Source organism: Coregonus clupeaformis, chromosome 9 (assembly GCF_020615455.1).
Source record: "Coregonus clupeaformis isolate EN_2021a chromosome 9, ASM2061545v1, whole genome shotgun sequence".
NCBI lineage: Eukaryota > Metazoa > Chordata > Actinopteri > Salmoniformes > Salmonidae > Coregonus > Coregonus clupeaformis.
This window is the reverse complement of record NC_059200.1, coordinates 33,025,054-33,044,493: the sequence shown is the minus strand read 5'-3', so window position 1 is coordinate 33,044,493 and position 19,440 is coordinate 33,025,054. Positions and strand designations below refer to the sequence as shown.

Genomic DNA, 19,440 nt, shown 5'->3' with positions numbered 1-19,440 from the left:
TGTGGATCTTGAGGTATGTTTTGGATCATTGTCTTGTTGGAAAGTCCACCTACGGCCAAGTCCCAGCCTTCTGGCAGAGGCAACCAGATTGTCAGCCAAAATTGCCTGATACTTGGTGGAATTCATTATGCCATCAATCTTAACCAGTGCCCCTGGACCTCTGGAATTAAAACAGCCCCAAAACATCACTCTCCCACCACCATATTTCACGGTGGGTATGAGGTGCCTCTCCTTATATGCATCTCTGTTTCGACGCCAAACATGCCGATGCTGTATCTGACCAAAACGTTCAATTTTGGTCTCGTCTGACCAGAGCACCTTCTTCTAGTCATAATTTAAATGACGTTTGGCAAACATCAAGCGCTTGCATCTGTGTCTTGGGGTCAGAAAGGGCTTTCTTCTGGCAACCCTTCCAAAGAGCCTGTGGAGGTGGCGTCTGATGGTGCTTTTTGAAACCTGGTGACCCCAAGACGCCACCAAGGCCTGCAATTCTTTCACAGTGATTCTTGGGGATTTTGTTGCTTCTCTCACCATCCTCCTCCCTATCCTGGGGGGCAAAATGCATTTGCTTCCTCTACCCGTGAGGTTTAACTGTTCCATATCTTTTAAATGTTTTAATAATTGCCCTGACAGTGCTCAGTGGTATATTCAATAGTTTGTGGATCTTCTTGTAGCCATTACCAGATTTATGAAGGTCTACGACCATCTGTCTCTTTTGAACTGCCAGTTATTGTCAAGGGGTGCTGAAGGTGGGTGTGGTGCATGAATCAAGCGCAGGACGCAGAAGCTCAGTCCAAAAGACTTTAGTGCAATATTCATGTAGAAAATAAGCACAATAAGCCCGAAGGCGAAATAACGGCGCACACAGGCGTCAAACAAACGGCGCACTAATATGTGCGAAAAACCTCTCCAAAACACTGGAGGGAAGTACGTAGCTCCAACATGAAACAGAAGAGCAATCACACACAAAGACAAACACACACAACGAGAACTAAATAGGACACTAACGAGGACTAACAAGACACAGGTGTACAACATCAAGACAAAACCAAACGAACATGAAACATAGATCGGTGGCAGCTAGTACTCCGGGGGACGACGACCGCCGAAGCCTGCCCCGAACCAGGAGGAGGAGCAGCCTCGGCCGAAACCGTGACAGTACCCCCCTTGACGCGCGGCTCCAGCCGTGCGCCGACCCCGGCCTCGGGGACGACCAGGAGGACGCGGAGCAGGGCGCGCGGGATGGTCCCGGTGGAACTCCGACAGGAGAGATGGGTCTAGGATGTCCCTCCGCGGCACCCAGCACCGCTCCTCCGGGCCGTACCCTCCCACTCCACGAGATACTGGAGACCCCCCATCCGGCGTCTTGAGTCCAAGATGGACCGAACGGTGTACGCCGGAGCCCCCTCGATGTCCAGTGGGGGCGGAGGAGTCTCCCCTATCTCATTGTCCTGGAATGGACCAGCTACCACCGGCCTGAGAAGAGACACATGGAACGAGGGGTTAATATTCTTATACTCAACAGGTAGATGTAACCTATAACACACCTCGTTCAATCTTCTCAGGACTTTAAAGGGCCCCACAAACCGCCGACCCAGCTTCCGGCAGGGCAGGCGGAAGGGTAGGTTTCTGGTAGAGAGCCAGACTCGATCTCCGGGTGCGTACACCGGCCCCTCACTGCGGTGGAGATCGGCGCTCGCCTTGTGACGAAGGACGGCCCGCTGCAGGTGGACGTGGGCAGCGTTCCACGTCTCTTCCGAGCGCCTCATCCAATCATCCACCGCAGGGGCCTCGATCTGGCTCTGCTGCCAAGGTGCCAGAACCGGCTGGTAACCTAACACACATTGGAAGGGGGTTAGGTTGGTAGAGGAGTGGCGGAGAGAGTTCTGGGCCATCTCGGCCCAGGGAATGTACCGTGCCCACTCCTCCGGCCGGCCCTGGCAATACGACCTCAGAAACCTACCCACATCCTGGTTGACACGTTCTACCTGCCCGTTACTCTCCGAGTGGTACCCTGAGGGTAAGGCTAACCGAGACCCCCAAACGCTCCATGAACGCTCTCCAAACACGGGAGGTAAACTGGGGGGCCTCGATCAGACACTATATCCTCGGGTACCCCGTAATGCCAGAAGACGTGGGTAAATAGGGCCTCAGCGGTCTGTAGGGCAGTAGGAAGACCCGACATAGGGAGAAGACGACAGGCCTTAGAGAACCGGTCCACAACGACCAGGATGGTGGTATTCCCCTGAGAGAGGGGAAGGTCTGTCACAAAATCCACCGAGAGGTGGGACCATGGTCGTTGTGGAACGGGCAGGGGTTGTAACTTACCCCTGGGCAGATGTCGGGGCGCCTTACACTGGGCGCACACCGAGCAGGAGGAGACATAAACCCTCACATCCCTAGCCAAAGTGGGCCACCAGTATTTAGTGCTAAGGCAATGCACTGTCCGGCCAATACCCGGATGTCCAGAGGAGGGTGACGTGTGAGCCCAGTAAATGAGTCGATCCCGAATCTCGAGCGGAACGTACTTCGACCCTCAGGACACTGTGGAGGGCTGGGGTCGGTGCACGCAACGCCGCTCGATTTCGGCATCGACCTCCCACACCACCGGTGCCACAAGGCAAGACTCCGGTAGTATGGGAGTAGGCTCAACGGACCTCTCCTCCGTGTCATACCGCCGGGACAGCGCATCTGCCTTACCATTCTGGGACCCAGGGATGTACATGATTTTAAATACGAACCTGGTAAGAAACATACTCCATCGAGCCTGGCGAGGGTTCAGTCTCCTCGCTGCCCGGATGTACTCCAGGTTCCGATGGTCAGTCAAAATGAGGAAAGGGTGTTGAGCCCCTCAAGCCAATGCCTCCACACCTTAAGGGCTTGAACTACAGCTAACAGCTCCCTGTCCCCAACGTCATAGTTACGCTCCCGCCGGGCTGAGCTTTTTTGAGTAAAAAGCACAGGGGCGGAGTTTAGGTGGCGTGCCGGACCGTTGAGAGAGAACGGCCCCTATACCAGCCTCAGACGCGTCTACCTCAACCTGAAAGGGTACGGGATCCGGATGCGCCAGCACCGGAGCCGACGTAAACAGGTCCTTCAGTCTCCTAAAGGCCCTGTCCGCATCAGCTGACCACTGCAGGCGCACCGACCCCCCTTTCAGAAGGGACGTGATGGGAGCTGCCACCTGTCCAAAACCCCCGGATAAACCTCCGGTAGTAATTCGCAAAGCCCAAGAACTGCTGCACCTCTTTTACAGTGGTTGGAGTTTGCCAATTACGCACAGCGGACACACGATCCACCTCCATTCTCACCCCTGACGCGGACAACCGATAACCCAAAAAGGAGACCGACTCCTGGAAAAACAGACATTTCTCTGCCTTGACATATAGGTCGTGCTCCAACAGCCTCCTCAATACACGACGCACCAGGGTTATATGCTCGGCTCGGGTAGACGAGTACACCAGAATGTCATCAATGTACACGACCACCCCTTGTCCCTGCATATCCCGGAAAATGTCATCTACGAAGGATTGGAAGACTGATGGAGCATTCATCAACCCATATGGCATGACGAGATATTCGAAATGACCTGACGTGGTACTAAACGCTGTCTTCCATTCGTCGCCTCTCCCTAATGCGCACCAAGTTATACGCGCTCCTGAGATCCAATTTTGGAAAAACCGCGCTCCATGCAATGACTCTGTCATGGTCGCAATCAGAGGGAGTGGATAACTGTATTTCACAGTAATCTGATTGAGACCACGGTAATCAATGCACGGGCGCAACCCTCCATCTTTCTTCTTCACAAAAAAGAAACTAGAGGAGGCGGGAGAAGTGGAGGGCCGAATGTATCCCTGTCTCAAAGATTCGGCTATGTAAGTCTCCATAGCTTTTCTCTCCTCTTGAGACAAAGGATACACGTGGCTCCGTGGGAGCGCTGCTCCTGCCTGGAGATCAATCTCACAATCCCCCTGTCTATGAGGAGGCAACTGCGTCGCCCTAGTTTTACTAAACACGAGAGCTAAATCTCCATATTCAGGCGGAATGTGCAGTGCGGGCACTTGGTTTGGACTTTCCACCGAAGTCGCCCCCACGGAAACACCCAGACATCACCCCTCGCACTGAGCAGACCACCCATCGAGAGCCCTCTGTTGCCACGAAATAGCAGGGTTATGGGTGCTTAACCAGGGGAATTCCCAGCACCACTGGGTACGCAGGAGAGTCGATCAGATACAGCTGTATAGTCTCTTCATGACCCCCCCTGCGCACACATCCTAAGTGGTGCTGTGATCTCCCTAATCAACCCCCGACCCCAACGGGCGGCTATCTAAGGCATGAACGGGAAAAGGTTTGTCAACAGGTAGGAGAGGGATCCCTAAATCTAAACAAAACTTCCGATCAACAAAATTCCCAGCTGCGCCGGAATCTACTAGCGCCTTATGCTGGGAATGAGGTGCAACCTGTGGAAAACACACAGGTATACAAAAGTGCGCAACAGAAAGCTCTAGGTAAGTGGGACGTCTACTCACCTGGGAGGCCCCCCAGTGCGTGGCCTGTTGTCTTCTCCCCGGAGAACCCTCCCCAGCACCTGGCCGCAGTGTGCCCTCCACGACCGCACTTGGTGCAGGAGACAGGCCCCCTCGGGCTCCTCCTCCTCCTTTCTCTAGCGCGGCACCCCCGAGCTCCATAGGGCTCGGCTCGGAGGTGCCGGAGGGCGAATGGACGGACCCCCTCGGGACGTCCCACGGGTGGCCAGCAGGGTGTCCAGACGGATGGACATATCGACCAACTGGTCGAAGGTGAGATGGGTATCCCTGCAGGCCAACTCACGTTGAACGTCCTCCCGTAGGCTACATCGAAAATGGTCGATGAGGGCCCGTTCATTCCACCCTGCGTCCGCCGCTAGAGTCCGGAACTCTAGAGCAAACGCCTGTGCGCTCCTCCTCCCCTGTCTCAGGTGGACTAGACGCTCCCCGCCCGCTTTGCCCTCAGGTGGATGGTCGAACACGGCCTTGAAGCGGCGGGAGAACTCGGCGTAGGAGATGGTGTTGGCGTCCATCTTCCTCCACTCGGCGTTAGCCCACTCCAACGCCTTGCTCGTGAGACAGGAGATGAGGCGGAAACGCTCTCGTGTCCCGAGGGCACCGGGTGTACAGTGGCCAGGTAGAGCTCCACCTGCAGGAGGAACCCCTGACACCCGGCAGCTGTTCCGTCATACGCCCTCGGGAGCGAGAGCCGAATCCCCCTGGGTTCCGGACCTGGGACTGGTGGACCGGCCGATGGGGTTGGCAGGGTAGGTGGAGGTGTGGGTACCCCGCTGGCCTCCCATCGGTGCAGGGTGTTGATGACGTCCTGTAGAGCGGTCCCCAGTTGTCGTATCTGGTCATCTTGGCCGCGAACATCCTCCTCGAGCGACTCAGGCGTAACTGCAGATCCTGCTGATTCCATTAAGGTGTGTGATTCTGTCAAGGGGTGCTGAAGGTGGGTGTGGTGCATGAATCAAGCGCAGGACGCAGAAGCTCAGTCCAAAAGACTTTAGTGCAATATTCACGTAGAAAATAAGCACAATAAGCCCGAAGGCGAAATAACGGCGCACACAGGCGTCAAACAAACGGCGCACTAATATGTGCGAAAAACCTCTCCAAAACACTGGAGGGAAGTACGTAGCTCCAACACGAAACAGAAGAGCAATCACACACAAAGACAAACACACACAACGAGAACTAAATAGGACACTAACGAGGACTAACAAGACACAGGTGTACAACATCAAGACAAAACCAAACGAACATGAAACATAGATCGGTGGCAGCTAGTACTCCGGGGACGACGACCGCCGAAGCCTGCCCGAACCAGGAGGAGGAGCAGCCTCGGCCGAAACCGTGACAGTTATTTTGTTTTCTTCATGGTGTTGGATGACAAAGGGATATTGCATGCGTGTTACCTCATTTTTATACCCTAGTGAAACAGAAAATGATGTAATGGCTCAATATACACTGCTCAAAAAAATAAAGGGAACACTTAAACAACACAATGTAACTCCAAGTCAATCACACTTCTGTGAAATCAAACTGTCCACTTAGGAAGCAACACTGATTGACAATAAATGTCACATGCTGTTGTGCAAATGGAATAGACAACAGGTGGAAATTATAGGCAATTAGCAAGACACCCCCAATAAAGGACTGTTTTGCAGGTGGTGACCACAGACCACTTCTCAGTTCCTATGCTTCCTGGCTGATGTTTTGGTCACTTTTGAATGCTGGCTGTGCTTTCACTCTAGTGGTAGCATGAGACGGAGTCTACAACCCACACAAGTGGCTCGGGTAGTGCAGCTCATCCAGGATGGCACATCAATGCGAGCTGTGGCAAGAAGGTTTGCTGTGTCTGTCAGCGTAGTGTCCAGAGCATGGAGGCGCTACCAGGAGACAGGCCAGTACATCAGGAGACGTGGAGGAGGCCGTAGGAGGGCAACAACCCAGCAGCAGGACTGCTACCTCGGCCTATGTGCAAGGAGGAGCAGGAGGAGCACTGCCAGAGCCCTGCAAAATGACCTCCAGCAGGCCACAAATGTGCATGTGTCTGCTCAAATGGTCAGAAACAGACTCCATGAGGGTGGTATGATGGCCCGACGTCCACAGGTGGGGGTTGTGCTTACAGCCCAACACCGTGCAGGACGTTTGGCATTTGCCAGAGAACACCAAGATTGGCAAATTCGCCACTGGCGCCCTGTGCTCTTCACAGATGAAAGCAGGTTCACACTGTGACAGACCTGACAGAGTCTGGAGACGCCGTGGAGAACGTTCTGCTGCCTGCAACATCCTCCAGCATGACCGGTTTGGCGGTGGGTCAGTCATGGTGTGGGGTGGCATTTCTTTGGGGGGCCGCACAGCCCTCCATGTGCTCGCCAGAGGTCTCGCCAGAGGTAGCCTGACTGCCATTAGGTACCGAGATGAGATCCCCAGACCCCTTGTGAGACCATATGCTGATGCGGTTGGCCCTGGGTTCCTCCTAATGCAAGACAATGCTAGACCTCATGTGGCTGGAGTGTGTCAGCAGTTCCTGCAAGAGGAAGGCATTGATGCTATGGACTAGCCCGCCCGTTCCCCAGACCTGAATCCAATTGAGCACATCTGGGACATCATGTCTCGCTCCATCCACCAACGCCACGTTGCACCACAGACTGTCCAGGAGTTGGCGGATGCTTTAGTCCAGGTCTGGGAGGAGATCCCTCAGGAGACCATCCGCCACCTCATCAGGAGCATGCCCAGGCATTGTAGGGAGGTCATACAGGCACGTGGAGGCCACACACACTACTGAGCCTCATTTTGACTTGTTTTAAGGACATTACATCAAAGTTGGATCAGCCTGTAGTGTGGTTTCCACTTTAAATTTGAGGGTGACTCCAAATCCAGACCTCCATGGGTTGATACATTTGATTTTCATTGATAATTTTTGTGTGATTTTGTTGTCAGCACATTCAACTATGTAAAGAAAAAAGTATTTAATAAGATTATTTCATTCATTCAGATCTAGGATGTGTTATTTTAGTGTTCCCTTTATTTTTTTGCGCAGTGTAGTTCCTTAAGACTTAGATAAACTTAAATAAGTGGAATTTAATTCCTGGTTTAATTTTGGTAGATGTTATTTACAATAATCTTTAAAGGTGCCATTAATTGTGAAACCTTGATTTGGAGGACATAGATTTTTAATTAAATCAATAAATGATTTTGGTGGGTTCCATTATAACATTAATATAGTACAGTATTTCTCAAATGTTGGTCTTTTGAGTTTATCTCTATAATTATATTGTGTATATTTTTTTAAGTATTGTTTGTGCATTGCCAGTCAGGGGTGCCAGTAATTTTGGAGCCCACTGTATTTTGAACTATTTTTAATGATATTGACTACTTTAAATAATATAATAATAATATGCCATTTAGCAGACGCTTTTATCCAAAGCGACTTACAGTCATGCATGCATAAATTTTTTGTGTATGGGTGGTCCCGGGGATCGAACCCACTACCTTGGCGTTACAAGCGCCGTGCTCTACCAGCTGAGCTACAGAGGACCACATTAAAGTAGTTTGGTATACAGCATCTATGGATGCATATCTTCAAACACAATATTTTCCATGACTCTAGCTCAAACAATGTGACCGCTATGAGCACAAATGTTTTTTTCCTTTCCAACAGCATCACCATGCGGACAAACTGAACTATACTTTACAGGTTAGCTAGGTTCATATCCCTGAGCATGTGTGCCACATTTCATCATTCTGAGTTAAACAGATCAAGAGATATAAACATGTTCCCGTTATAGCTCCACCGTGTCGATTTGAATGTGCTTGCACTTGTTGAGTCTTCATAGTGTTTGGAACATATTTTCCTCATATGTACATTTTGTTACAATACGAATATATGTGACTGATTTATATGCACTTATGTGCCAGACCACGCACAATTAAATGCTTATTGTTCAGTAACGGCCATGTTGTTTTCAGTCTGGAAAACATTGCGTTGTGAGAACTTTGTCCATAACCAGAATAATATTAACCAACAACAACAAAATCAATAGGGTTTCACCAGCTTCGTTGGCTTGAACCCCTAATAACAGATATGTGCTTGTGGCGGTGGCTGTTTGAGAAGGAGAGATGTAATGTGTAGCTCATTTAGCTCCCACCAGGCTGATGAGCAACTCGGGGCTCCTGTGGGTAAAGCTGAAGGTCAGCCCTGTGTGACAGGCCCTTTCCCTGGACACAGTGTAGGGCCCCTACAAGGCATTGCATGGCAACATGATAATTATTCTGCTAGCTAATCACTTTGATTCATCTCAGTTCGTTTGAGATCAGTTTAACTAATCCAGGGAGCCTAACACTGGAGCAGCAGGGAGTGCTAATGTGTTACACACTGACCTTAAAGATTGGTAACTTTATCTCTCCATGAATCTCTGTCTGTTTCCTGCTGTCTCGCTCATCTCAGATGTGCTGCCCTCCGGAGCGGGTGAAAAGACAGGTACCATGCTGTCTGACGGTGCCATCTACAGCAGTATAGACTTCACAGGCAAGGCGGGCTACAGCAGCCCAGCACGTGGCAGCCAGGCCACCCCCTACGCCACCACTCAGATCCTGCAGTCCAACAGCTTCCATGAGCTGGCTGTGGACAGACCAGACCCTCGCTGGAAGGCTTCCCTTCGAGCCCAGCAGGAGATGGCCAACCTGGGCTACTCATTGACCGACGGACGCCCCTGCAACAGTACGCCACTGCGTGTGTGCTCTAAAGGAGCGTGCCCTAAAGCATAGCATCAGATCTCCCTAGATTGTAGCATCGGCTGGATGGTCAGTCACCGAGTGAAACTTAGCATTCATTAGATGGCTTTTTGGAATAACAATAGGAGTAGTAGAGGGGGAGGAAAAGAGAGATAAAGAAAGAAAGAATGTTAGAGTCTGGAATCAATAGAAGAAGAGATTATTTTCAGTAGATTGATTGGAAAAGAGAGCAGAATGTTGAGTTGAGACTCTTATCCAGAGCAATTAGGGTTAAGTGCCTTGCTCAAGGGCACATCAACAGATTTCTCACCTAGTTGGCTCAGGGATTCGAACCAGCAACATTTCAGTTACTGTCCCAAAGCTCTTAACCACTTGGCTACCTGCCGCCTTCAATAGAGAGAGCAGACAGGGAAAGAGAGAGAGCACAAAAAAAACAAGTTAAAGAGCGCGAGAGAGGGGGGCAGCAGAGAGAGGGGAATGTTATATTTACATTTTCATTGAAAATGGACCCTGAGGATATTGTTGTTAATCGCTCCTCTCTCTTCATGTCGATTTCTACTCCTCAGCCTCAGGAGTTTTTCTACCCTAGAAATGTCAGAGAATTAAGGCGCATTTCTTTGGATTAATTTGATTAGCAGAGGCAGGGATTCCTTTGTGTTTTGACCCGTGGATATACAGTGGGGAAAAAAAGTATTTAGTCAGCCACCAATTGTGCAAGTTCTCCCACTTAAAAAGAGAGGCCTGTAATTTTCATCATAGGTACACGTCAACTATGACAGACAAAATGAGAAAAAAAAATCCTGAAAATCACATTGTAGGATTTTTTATGAATTTATTAGCAAATTATGGTGGAAAATAAGTATTTGGTCAATAACAAAAGATTCTCAATACTTTGTTATATACCCTTTGTTGGCAATGACACAGGTCAAACGTTTTCTGTAAGTCTTCACAAGGTTTTCACACACTGTTGCTGGTATTTTGGCCCATTCCTCCATGCAGATCTCCTCTAGAGAGCAGTGATGTTTTGGGGCTGTCGCTTGGCAACACCCTCCAAAGATTTTCTATGGGGTTGAGATCTGGAGACTGGCTAGGCCACTCCAGGACCTTGAAATGCTTCTTACGAAGCCACTCCTTCATTGCCCGGGCGGTGTGTTTGGGATCATTGTCATGCTGAAAGACCCAGCCACATTTCATCTTCAATGCCCTTGCTGATGGAAGGAGGTTTTCACTCAAAATCTCACGATACATGGCCCCATTCATTCTTTCCTTTACACGGATCAGTCGTCCTGGTCCCTTTGCAGAAAAAACAGCCCCAAAGCATGATGTTTCCACCCCCATGCTTCACAGTAGGTATGGTGTTCTTTGGATGCAACTCAGCATTCTTTGTCCTCCAAACACGACGAGTTGAGTTTTTACCAAAAAGTTCTATTTTGGTTTCATCTGACCATATGACATTCTCCCAATCCTCTTCTGGATCCTCCAAATGCACTCTAGCAAACTTCAGACGGGCCTGGACATGTACTGGCTTAAGCAGGGAGACACGTCTGGCACTGCAGGATTTGAGTCCCTGGCGGCGTAGTGTGTTACTGATGGTAGGCTTTGTTACTTTGGTCCCAGCTCTCTGCAGGTCATTCACTAGGCCCCCCCTTGTGGTTCTTGTGATCATTTTGACCCCACGGGGTGAGATCTTGCGTGGAGCCCCAGATCGAGGGAGATTATCAGTGGTCTTGTATGTCTTCCATTTCCTAATAATGGCTCCCACAGTTGATTTCTTCAAACCAAGCTGCTTACCTATTGCAGATTCAGTCTTCCCAGCCTGGTGCAGGTCTACAATTTTGTTTCTGGTGTCCTTTGACAGCTCTTTGGTCTTGGCCATAGTGGAGTTTGGAGTGTGACTGTTTGAGGTTGTGGACAGGTGTCTTTTATACTGATAACAAGTTCAAACAGGTGCCATTAATACAGGTAACGAGTGGAGGACAGAGGAGCCTCTTAAAGAATAAGTTACAGGTCTGTGAGAGCCAGAAATCTTGCTTGTTTGTAGGTGACCAAATACTTATTTTCCACCATAATTTGCAAATAAATTCATAAAAAATCCTGCAATGTGATTTTCTGGAATTTTTTTTCCTCAATTTGTCTGTCATAGTTGACGTGTACCTATGATGAAAATTACAGGCCTCTCTAATCTTTTTAAGTGGGAGAACTTGCACAATTGGTGGCTGACTAAATACTTTTTTTCCCCACTGTACAATTAGCTTGGCTGTGCGGAGCGGAGGCGTATTGTTGAGAGAGTCTCAGGCTGTCTGTATGTTGGTCGGCCGGCTGGCCATTCTCATGTGTGCTCTGGGCTGTATGCTCATCTGAATGCTGGTTACCTGAGAGAGATAAGGAACAGAGAGGAAGAGGAAGAGAGGGAACAGACGGAGGGAGGGAGGAAGCCAGCCTGCAGCCCCGGGCCCCAGGTCTCTACGCCTCTTTAAGAAATGTCAACATAGAGGAAAAGTCCTAGTGCTCCGTCAGCACACTGAGAGGAAAGAAATAATGAGAGCCAGGTGGGGGAGAAAGAGAGGGAGAAAGCCCAGGTGATGATAAAATAGCTTTCCAATCAGCAGTGTGTGTGTGTGTGTGTGTGTGTGTGTGTGTGTGTGTGTGTGTGTGTGTGTGTGTTTGAACCCAATGGGGAATAGTATCAGCTCATTAAAACCCACAGCTTGCGGGCTGAAGGGATATCTCCGTATTGTGAGGCAGAGACTAGGCTGATAAGATAAACTATCAATCTCTGACTTCCCTTCCCTCTCTATCTGTCTTTCTCTCTCTCTCCCCTCCTCAGGTGGAAAGGGCGGCAAGAAAAAGAAGTCGAAATGTGGGACAAAGACCTCCAAATCCAATGGGTCCTGTTGGGTCAACATGCCCCTGCCTCCCCCACCCATGCACCCTCTGCCAGGCACCGAGGTAGACCACTACCCCCCAGAGAACCATGGAGGAGGGTAAGATAATATTCTCTCTGTCTGGCCACAGGTCTATACCTACATACATAATATCATGATGCTACACAGGAAGTGAAATAATAACAAGGAACACATGCAGCCTCTCTTGTCTATAAGGGATCTGAGGTCTGTCAGTGAACCACTGAGAGGAAAGCAAACCCTCTCCTAATTAGCTGTAACCAGCGTGGCTCTCTCTTTCCTGGAACTCTCCTATATCTCTAGATGTGTGTGTGTGTATGTATGTGTGTGTGTGTGTGCACATGCATCGTGTGTCTGTGTACACAAGGAGAGCGCTAAGCACAGACGAGCAGCAGGCTGTTACGTGGAGTAGTAAGCTCCCACTGCCGGTGCATGTACTAGACATACTGAGGAAACCTTCATTACTCTGCTTGGTATTGCATGAAAAAGACACTGTGTTACAAACAGCAGCAAATATGTGTAATTCCCACTCTCCCTCTGCTGAGAGATAGAACATCAGATAACAATGTTTTTAATGGTCCGGCAAAATACAAACCAGTAGAAAAACAATTGTACTTGTCTGTTAGCTAAGCATACAACACTGAGAGCAGGTCACTGTGCACTAGCAGTAAAACACTTACTTAGAATTCTAAGCACCTTAGACACACACATCCACAGAGAAGTACAGTATAAGGTTTTAGTCCGAATTACACACATTGTCGTCCATATTGCAGGTATGACAGCAACAGCTGGGCCCCGCCCCTTCCTGTTCAGACGTACCTCCACCAGGGATTGGACGGCGATCTGGAGGAGGAGCGAGTGCCCACCCCGCCCCTCAGGGGAGTGGCCTCCTCCCCGGCAGCAGCTCCCTACAGCCAACCGTTATCCTCCTCCCTTAGCTCCACCCACCACGAGGAGATGCAGTCCATGCTGCAGGCCCACCTGGATGAGCTGACCAGAGCCTACCAGTACCAAGTGGCCAAACAAACATGGTGAGCAGGAGAGAACTTACTGTTGGATCTGTGAATGTCTTTCTTTCTTTTTTTGAATTATACCTCTTTACTTTCTATGTAGTCTCTTCTCAAGTCTGAGTCTGGCGAGAGACACTACTTTCTATGTATCCGTAGATCATGATATGATACAACAATTGTGCTTGCTACATGTTTTGAGTGTTATGTATCCACTTTCCACTGTGCAATGAAGATAAGTACTGTACTTTGTGTTATTTTGAATTGCCACAGGTACTTGTTAGATTAAATTGCCTATGATATTTCAATCATGAGATATTCACCTGGTAATTTCTGCTTTGTGCTGTGGATGAATGAGCTGTCATTCTCTCCAATTGATCTGGACCCTTTTGCATATCAATAGCCAGTGTTTTCGAGTGTATGTCATCCTATCCCCTGGTTTCATGTTTCTTGCAAAATATAAAAACAGCCCTTCATTGATTACACCTCATTGGGAAACTTGTCATGTCAGTAGGAAAACGTGTTGAGGGGGTAATGATGGGGTTTGGCCTAGCGCGCTTCTCTGACAACAAGAAGAAGAGCTGCTAATTACATGGGTGTCTCATCCGTAGTGGGGCGAGGCGTGGGGCAAGGATTCAGAGGGGACAGCTGTGGGGGAGATAACAGACATGTTACTGATAGCCATGCCCAGCCTGCCATTCTTCTCCCTTCACCCAGACAATTACCAGTTCATTGTGTTAGTGCGAGCACGAGTGCCGCGGAATTAGCCGACGCATTCGCAGCGCGGCGCACATGGAAAATAATTAATTCAATCTCCCACACACAGACTCGCCCATGCTGAACGGGGCCCTAGTACTGCACTCTGGTATTTGGTTGTTCATGGACTTGTGTTTTGTCCTTTACTTCCTGTCTGTTAGTGTCTTTATCTACCGCTCTGTGTCTAGCCTCAGCGCCATAACATGTTCCCTCATGTTCTATACAGGCATATGAATGGCAGCCAACACCCGCCCAAGGCCCCTGTCCCTCCAATGGGGTACGTGTCTAGCACGCTGGGGTCTGACCTGGGGACCAACATCCCGTGTGAGGAAGAGGAGGAGGATGAAGCCTACGGAGTGTCACATCAGCTCTGTGGCTTTGACTACACGGCCGGATGCAGCATGGACAACCTGGAGGGCTCAGGTGAGACACACACACACTCACACACACACACACACACATGCACACATACACACACACACAAATACATACCCATAAGCACACAATCAGATCATGCCCTTCATCTTTTCACAGTGCGGTCAGGTGCACACGTCTTTACATCGAGCAGGATGACAAAGATTTGGGAGCAGTGAGAAAAATTGGCAATAGCAATATGGTTTTATTCAGTCACCACTTATGGAGACTAAATGCCTTGCACATTATGCAGTTTCGACTGACAGCTTTTTGATTTCCAATTTTCTCAACCGTACTGTGTCATACTCAGACCCAATTGTCTGATTGTTTCATACTGTGATATTCAGACTCATTAATTTTAACAAGGAATTGAATGAAAGGGAAATAAAGAAAATATTCTGTGCAATCTGGTGTGGACACATGAGTGAAATCCATCTCCATTAAAGAAAGAAACATTAAACTAGCTAGTTATTTGATTTCAGATGGAACCAATAATTTCTCTACGATATCTAATTTAGGCTTTTTGTTTCAATTACTCGATGCCATTTCAAGTTTATGACCATGTTGTCTAAACACTTAATATTTTAGCCTCTCTAATGTTCTGAATGAAAGCTAATGACTCGGAAGAGTGTCTGACATCAAAAGCTATGAGGAGAGTGAGAGCACAAGGTGTGGGGACTTCAGATCCAGAGGTCAAGAGTGTGATGTGTTTTTGTAGACCCCTAGTCTGAGTTGTGGGGGAGACCACGGTTCAGTCCTAGTCAGTTTTCTTGGAGATGATGGAACATAAGGTGTGCTGGCTGAGACACAGGAGACAGTGCTGATATACTGTGGTGTGTCTGTGATAAAGTAGGTGATGTGCATTAATCTGCTGTGTTGCCTCTATGGGGAGAAGGCTACGCTAGATCAGCTTATCTCTACAATGGTCTCTCCGCTGTCTCCTCTCCCGCAGAGACCAGGCCAACACACACACAGAGAAAAAAGGCAAATGCATTTAGGATGGGAGCGGAATTATAACCACAATGTGTCCTTTACCTTGAATTGTCAAGATGTGAAAGTTTACCCATACTACCCACACAAACAGTCTTATCTAGGAAGGTTTATTGCACTGATCTTTACCCCCTCTCCTCTCTTCCTCTCCTCAGTTAATTTGATTTACAACAGTTATTTTTTCATACTTGTGTTAATTTTAGCACTTTCACTGAATCATTTCTAACATAGCTTTTGCACTGCTAAACTCTATGATAATAAGTAATTGCTTGCAAATCTAAACTGATTAACTATGTTGTGCATCTCTCTAATTCTCTGTCCCTGTGTCCCCTCTCCATCGCCCCCTGTAGGTAAAGGCTACTCCCAGCGGGGTCGACCAGGCAGCTCAGGCTCCACAGAGAGCAGTGCTCTGGGCACACAGAGCCTCGGTCACCAGAGGGCCACACACACTGGACGCAAACCTCGGGCAGAAACTGTTGGGACACTGCCCCGCCGGAGAGACTCCCCCACAGAAGGTAAGACATGGGGTGGGGTGGGGGGGAGGACAGAGAGAGAGATGGGGAGGGTGGATGGGATCTCCTTTGTTGAATGTGGTTTATAACGAGCTACATTGAGTGTACAAAACATTAAGAAAACCTTCCTTATATTGAGTTGCACAACCCCCTTTTGCCCTCAGAACAACCTCAATTCGTCGGGGCATGGACTCTACAAGGTGTCGAGAGCGTTCAAAAGGGTTGCTGGCTCATGTTGACTCCAATGCTTCCCACAGTTGTGTCAAGTTGGCTGGATGTCCTTTGGGTGGTGGAACATTCTTCATACACACAGGAAACTGTTGAGTGTGAAAAACCCAGCAGCGTTGCAGTTCTTGACACAAACTGGTGTGCCTGGCACCTACTACCATACCCTGTTCAAAGGCACTTAAACATTTTGTCTTGCCCATTCACCCTCTGAATGGCACACAATACACAATCCATGTCTCAATTGTCTCAAGGCTTAAAAATCCTTCTTTAACATATCTCCTCCCCTTCATCTACACTGATTGAAGTGTATTTAATATGTGACATCAATAAGGGATCATAGCTTTCACCTGGATTGACCTGGTCAGTCCATGTTCTGGAATGTTTTGTCCACTCGGTGTATATCTCCATGCTGATCCCTGTGACATTTTCAATCCGATTACAAAGGCTGCTGTGTATAACCCACCTTGGGGGCAGTATTAACCTGAGCCTCATGTCCTACTCTCCCTCCTCAGTGGCCTCTCCTGCCCCTGAGCCTGTCCACAGTGTGGGGGCAAGGCTGCATGGGTCATGGGCGGCTGGGGGCTCGGACCCCCCAGAGGAGTGTATGGTCTCAACGCTGGAGCGGCAGCATATGGCCTCCTGGAGCGGCAGATCCTCCAACATGGGCACCCTGGGCAGGGCACGCCACAGGGCTGTGGCTGGCACAGACCACCCACACAACGGCCACCCGCCTCCCAACAGCATCGAGCATAGCTATGGGGAACGATGTACGTATTCAGGCTCTCCGTAGTCACACAATGGTATTGTTTCCGGTTGGTGTAAAGCAATTTACTGTTGGTTATATGTGATATCATCACATGAGATTCACACTTTTGTCTGTCTGTGTGTCTTCATCTCTCAGAGTCTTTGTGATGAGTCGGACCCTCCAGTACTGCCTGTCCCAGGACACCTTGTCTACAAGCGCAATGAGATTTGCTCTCTGCGAATGCTACAGGATGGAGGATGAAGAGATGGCTGGAAGACAAAAGAGAGAGAAAGACGGAGCGAGAGAGAAACGCAGAGCTGTAAATGCGATGTACAGACACACAGACACACAGTGTTACTTTCATCCCTCCTTCCAAAAGAATATACTGTATATCACATGCCCCTCCTGTTTCATGTCACATGATGTACAGTAACTCACTCTACATCAATGAAGAAGAAAAATCCCTACAGTTAAGCTATTGACTCATGAAAGTGAAAGGACTTGCATTTCTTGTAAATAGGTATTTTTTTGTTTTTCTATTTTTGTTTGCTTTGCTATGCAAGCCAAAATCTGACATTGAAGTTGTCTCGTTTGTTTGTAATATTACATTGTGAATTGATGGACTGTGATGCCACATTTGTTTTTCATAAATGCTCGAAATATTTGCTTAATTTTGATGAAACTACTGTATTGTTGTTTACTTTGCACAGAGCGTTTTGTGATGATAAGCACAAGGTCATCAGCTGATACTCAGAGAAGAATGATGAAAGGAGTGTCTATAATAGAACTTACATTTAAAAAATATAATATATGACACAGGAAATGCTTTTCAGAGACACAGATGTATTCAGAGATATAAGAAACACAAAGAAATTCAGAAATAAAAAATACGCCCACATAGAAAATGTTATGATGTTTTGTTTTTCAATCTGCAGTGGTCCATGGGGATGATGTGGCAGATGTGCAATGTTGCCCATACACTATATGCCCATGACAGTGAGGCAGCAGTACTTGGATCCCTCCAAATAATGACAGTTCAGAATGATCAATAAAGGGTTAAACCATCTATGTGTAACATTTCAAATGGAACTGCTGATGCAGAGGCAGAGGACAGTAGCTAGTTGTTGATAGGGAGGTGTTGGGCCTATAGAGCACCACTCAGGTGTGGACAGCTGTGTGCACAGATGGACTCTGTCAGTGTTGCCCATGGGAACAGAGTGATAACATAGTGAGACAGGCCTTAAGATAAAGATATGTTGGCCTTTAGACATCTAGCTAATCTCGGACTGGGTTTCCATTGCTCTGAGTGACTGGCAAGCACTATTAACAACAATATGCAATTAGATTATAATAATAGACCCATCATAGATGTGATGGCCGTCTGTTTTAATCCTACTGGTGCAGTATAATGTGGCCCCTCTATCACCCTGGTAACAGACTGGTAACAGATGAACCCTCATCTGGACATGTATGGTTACCTAGGCATAGTGAGCCCCTTGCCAAGTGAGGATACCCTTAACACTTTAACCAGTCACGGAGGGCAGCTGGTTGCTAGTTTTTGCCTACGAGATTCATAATGCAGTGTTTTGATTCCCTTCTTTGTATGGTTCTTTTCTGGTTGTTCTTTGTATTGGCTCCACCTGTAAAAACTCTGTACCTGCCAGAGTCCGGTCTGCCCTCAGGAATACACGTACAGTGTAGCCAATCCTACAATACAAATAAAATGTGTATGTGGAATCAACCATGAGTCTCTGTGCTATGCATGTGAGTTGATTGTCCAAAATATTCTCTTCATATGATAAATGTTCATACTGATTTTATTAATACTGATTTTCCCATTAGGACATTATGTGCATACACTTATAAGCGCTACATTAGCATAATGCACACGCTTTTAACAGGATCAGAGATGAGTTACATATGAATAAGAACAATACTCGGTCTCCCTCTCTCAAGCGTCTCCATGTTAAATCAGTCTTAGTCAGAGCTAATGGGAAAATAAAATAATTATTACTCCATTTCTATGCATCCATCCCTTCACTCTCCCTTTTCCTACACCAGAACACATTTACTAACTGGAGGAAATGTCAGAGTCATCTATTTACCAAGAAAATATTGAACACAGGTCTAGCATCGGCGATTTGGGGATTCCATGATACAACGAAAGATGAGGATGAATGACGCTGATGATTCTCTCCATTATTCCAGTTATTTTCCATCATCTTTATGGGATTTTGTAAATGCATGTGAATTCAGTGGTGATTACATTTCAGACATGTTCGTCGTTAGCAGTCTACATACTGTAGCTCATTTACTGCATTCACGAAATGCAATTGCATTCATTTAAAGAGTTATGGTGGCTTTTCCTGGGGCATCCATGCCTTTCAACTCCATTTGTCTTATAATGTACTGTACTCACTACACCTAATGTATCACAACTGCGACATGAGATCACATTAGTACTACAAATATCCAAATCATTGTTGCATACTGCATTGGTTCCAGCCTCTGTCACATACGGTACATCTCTCATCTCTCTGGGCTAAGCCTGGCTGTTCCTACTGGCCAAACAGAGAGGTACACAACTCTATTCCACCCCGCGTCCTTTCCATTACA

At 48.0% G+C, this 19,440-nt stretch overlaps 1 protein-coding gene across 4 annotated transcripts in view; it reads left to right on the top strand.

Annotated features, from left to right (window-relative positions):
- LOC121573771 (roundabout homolog 2) overlaps window positions 1–18,554 on the top strand; it is a 159,507-nt gene extending 140,953 nt beyond the window's left edge. For 3 of the 4 annotated variants that reach the window (XM_041886017.2, XM_041886018.2, XM_041886016.2), the window contains 7 exons: window positions 8,983–9,255; window positions 12,097–12,253; window positions 12,946–13,203; window positions 14,162–14,358; window positions 15,690–15,854; window positions 16,592–16,846; window positions 16,981–18,554. In XM_041886017.2, the coding sequence (XP_041741951.1) occupies window positions 8,983–9,255; window positions 12,097–12,253; window positions 12,946–13,203; window positions 14,162–14,358; window positions 15,690–15,854; window positions 16,592–16,846; window positions 16,981–16,982 (1,307 nt within the window). In that variant the 3' untranslated portion in view covers window positions 16,983–18,554. The remainder of the gene's footprint in view (window positions 1–8,982; window positions 9,256–12,096; window positions 12,254–12,945; window positions 13,204–14,161; window positions 14,359–15,689; window positions 15,855–16,591; window positions 16,847–16,980) is intronic. The other variant, XM_041886019.2, reaches the window with a different exon arrangement.
- The last annotated feature ends 886 nt before the right edge of the window (window positions 18,555–19,440 follow it).